Source organism: Pteropus vampyrus, unplaced genomic scaffold (genome assembly GCF_000151845.1).
Source record: "Pteropus vampyrus isolate Shadow unplaced genomic scaffold, Pvam_2.0 Scaffold143, whole genome shotgun sequence".
NCBI classification, from domain to species: Eukaryota; Metazoa; Chordata; class Mammalia; order Chiroptera; family Pteropodidae; genus Pteropus; species Pteropus vampyrus.
In genome coordinates this window covers 907,026-909,525 of record NW_011888924.1, presented here as the reverse complement: position 1 = coordinate 909,525, position 2,500 = coordinate 907,026, and the positions used below count along the sequence as shown (strand labels likewise).

The 2,500-nt window shown below is 34.8% G+C and overlaps 1 protein-coding gene across 1 annotated transcript in view; it reads left to right on the top strand.

Moving 5' to 3' along the window:
* CEP112 (centrosomal protein 112) overlaps positions 1-2,500 on the top strand; it is a 350,208-nt gene that overhangs the window by 200,911 nt on the left and 146,797 nt on the right. Inside the window, exon 21 of the mRNA XM_023535655.1 lies at positions 1,725-1,955. Within this exon, the coding sequence (XP_023391423.1) occupies positions 1,725-1,955 (231 nt within the window). The remainder of the gene's footprint in view (positions 1-1,724; positions 1,956-2,500) is intronic.

Below are 2,500 nucleotides of genomic sequence, written 5' to 3'. Positions count from 1 at the left end.
CAGGGAAATATTGGTTTATGCATTGCTTGTTGAAAGTATGTCATGCATGAAACGGTTATCATGTTTCAGAAAATCTTGTATTTATAGCTAATGCATTGAAAATAATTGTAATCATAATCATAAGCTCCTTTAGCTTGACCTAACTCTTCATCTGGTAGCACGGAAGACTAGGTTCCTGATCAACTGTCCCTCGGAAAATAACTAAAAAGGCTAGATAAAAAAAATTTTTAAAGAATGCTGTTAGTACTAAAAGAAAATATAGTGTATCACTTCTAAACCAGAAAGGAGAAGGAAGTTGAAGAAGGGGGAAAAATTATTCATTTAGAATTTTTTAAAAGGCAAAAAAAAAAAAAAAAAAGGGAAGAAAAACAAAATATGCAAAAGACAGGGCAGATAGCACAGAATAAGAGAAAAGTAAAGTTAAATATGTTAGCATATACAAATTAATTGACTAAATTGGACTAAATGCTCCATTTAAAAGATAAAAGTTGACTAGATTTTAAAAAGAATTCAAAATATATACGCTATTTATAAGATAGATATATAAAACTTGAGGATGCATGAGGATCGATGTCCTAAATTGATTGATGTCTCCCCAAAATTTCATATCCGCTCAGAACCTATAAACGTGACTTGTTTGGAAGAAGAGTCTTTGCAGAGGTAATCAGGTTAAAATAAGGTCATGCTGGATTAGGGTGTGCCCTAAATCCAGGATGACCATTGTCCTTATTTGAAGAGAGAAATTTGGACACAGACACACAAAGAAAGCCATGTGATGATGGAGGCAGAGATTGGAGTGACGCATCTACAAACCAAGAAGTGCCAGGGATTGGCAACAAACACCAGAAGTTAAGAGAGAGGCATGGAACGGATTCTTCCTCAGAGCCTCCAGAGGAACCAACCTTGCCGACACCTTGATTTTCGACTCATAGCCTCTGGAACTGCAAGAGAGCGAATGTCTATTGTCTTAAGCCACCCAGTTTGTGGTCCTTTGTTGTGATAGTCCTGGAAAACTAGGATACCCCCTATGTTTAGAAATTGAAAAGCATACTTCTAAATAACTCATAAGTGAAAGAAAAAATTGTAATGGAAGTTTTTAAATGTTTTGAATTAAAAGAATTAAAAAGTTTTAAATGTTTTGAATTACAAGAATTAAAAAGTTTTAAATGTTTTGAATTACAAGAAAATACCACATATCTAAACCTAAGAGATTAAACTTAAATAGTAGTTGCCAGGATATTTGTAGTCTTAAGTTTATAAATCAGAAGAAGAAAGGATAAAAATAAATGAGTTCAATATCCAAAATAAGAAGTTAGAAGAAGGAATATGAACTAAACCCAAGAAGGTAGAACGAAGGACATAAAAATAAAAGCAGAAATCAATGAAATAAGAACAAAAATACAATAGCCAGTACTAGATGAATCTCAGGAACATAATATTGACTATATGAAAAAGCAAGTTGCAGAATAATACATGTGATCTTCCATTTACATAGATAATTCGAAAGAAAGAAAACAATATGTCGTGTATGGGTAAAATGTTCTAGGCAGTATTTATATCCGAGCTAGGATGGAATGGCATAGGTTTGGAGGATGAGGGAAGGAAGAAGGAAAAGAGGGAGGGAGGGAGGAAGGGGACATTTTCGTATGTTTGTCAGTCTTTTGCAGTTCTGTTATAACTTTCCATTCACAGCCTCTGCCTATTTTTCCGTTTTCGAAAACAAGGTTATTGCTGACATGGAGGCCCAAGTTCACAAGCTGAGAGAAGAGCTGATTAATGTGAACTCACAGAGGAAACAGCAGCTGGTGGAGCTCGGGCTTCTTCGAGAAGAGGAGAAGCAAAGGGCTGCAAGGGACCACGAGACTGCTGTCAACAAGCTGAAGGCTGAGTCAGAAAAGATGAAAATAGAGCTGAAAAAGACTCATGCTGCTGAGACAGAGATGACATTGGAAAAGGTAAGACACACAACTTGACTACTTGATTTTTTATAGACCATTGAAACCCCTGCTTGAAATCCACTTTTGCCACCTCTGTATTTAATCTCCAGGTGGTGGACGTAGAATTACTCTTCAGAGTTATAAACTATTCAAATGGGTGACTTAAGTATCTTGCAGTATGTGTAGGTACCACTAAAATAATACAGGGTGTTTCCTAACTCTTCCCTTGACTTTTCACTGAAGGGATTGTATGGAATAGACCATTTTATAATAATTAAGTACACATTGTGGTAAAACAGTATTATGATGTTGTCAGATATTATACTGGTTAGGAATACTTGGGCTGTAGCCTTCAATTTTCTTAGGTTAAGACTAGCTTTCAGGTCATTAGTAGGTTATTTAATAATTCTTTATAGATTTACAGCTTTTTACAACAGTATAACATAAATGATGACGTATTTTCCCAGATAGATATTTCAGATTAAGAAGTTACTTTAGAATTATATATTTTTGAAATAAATGTCAACGTAATGTTTACACATCTTGGGTTGACTGTTCTTCCC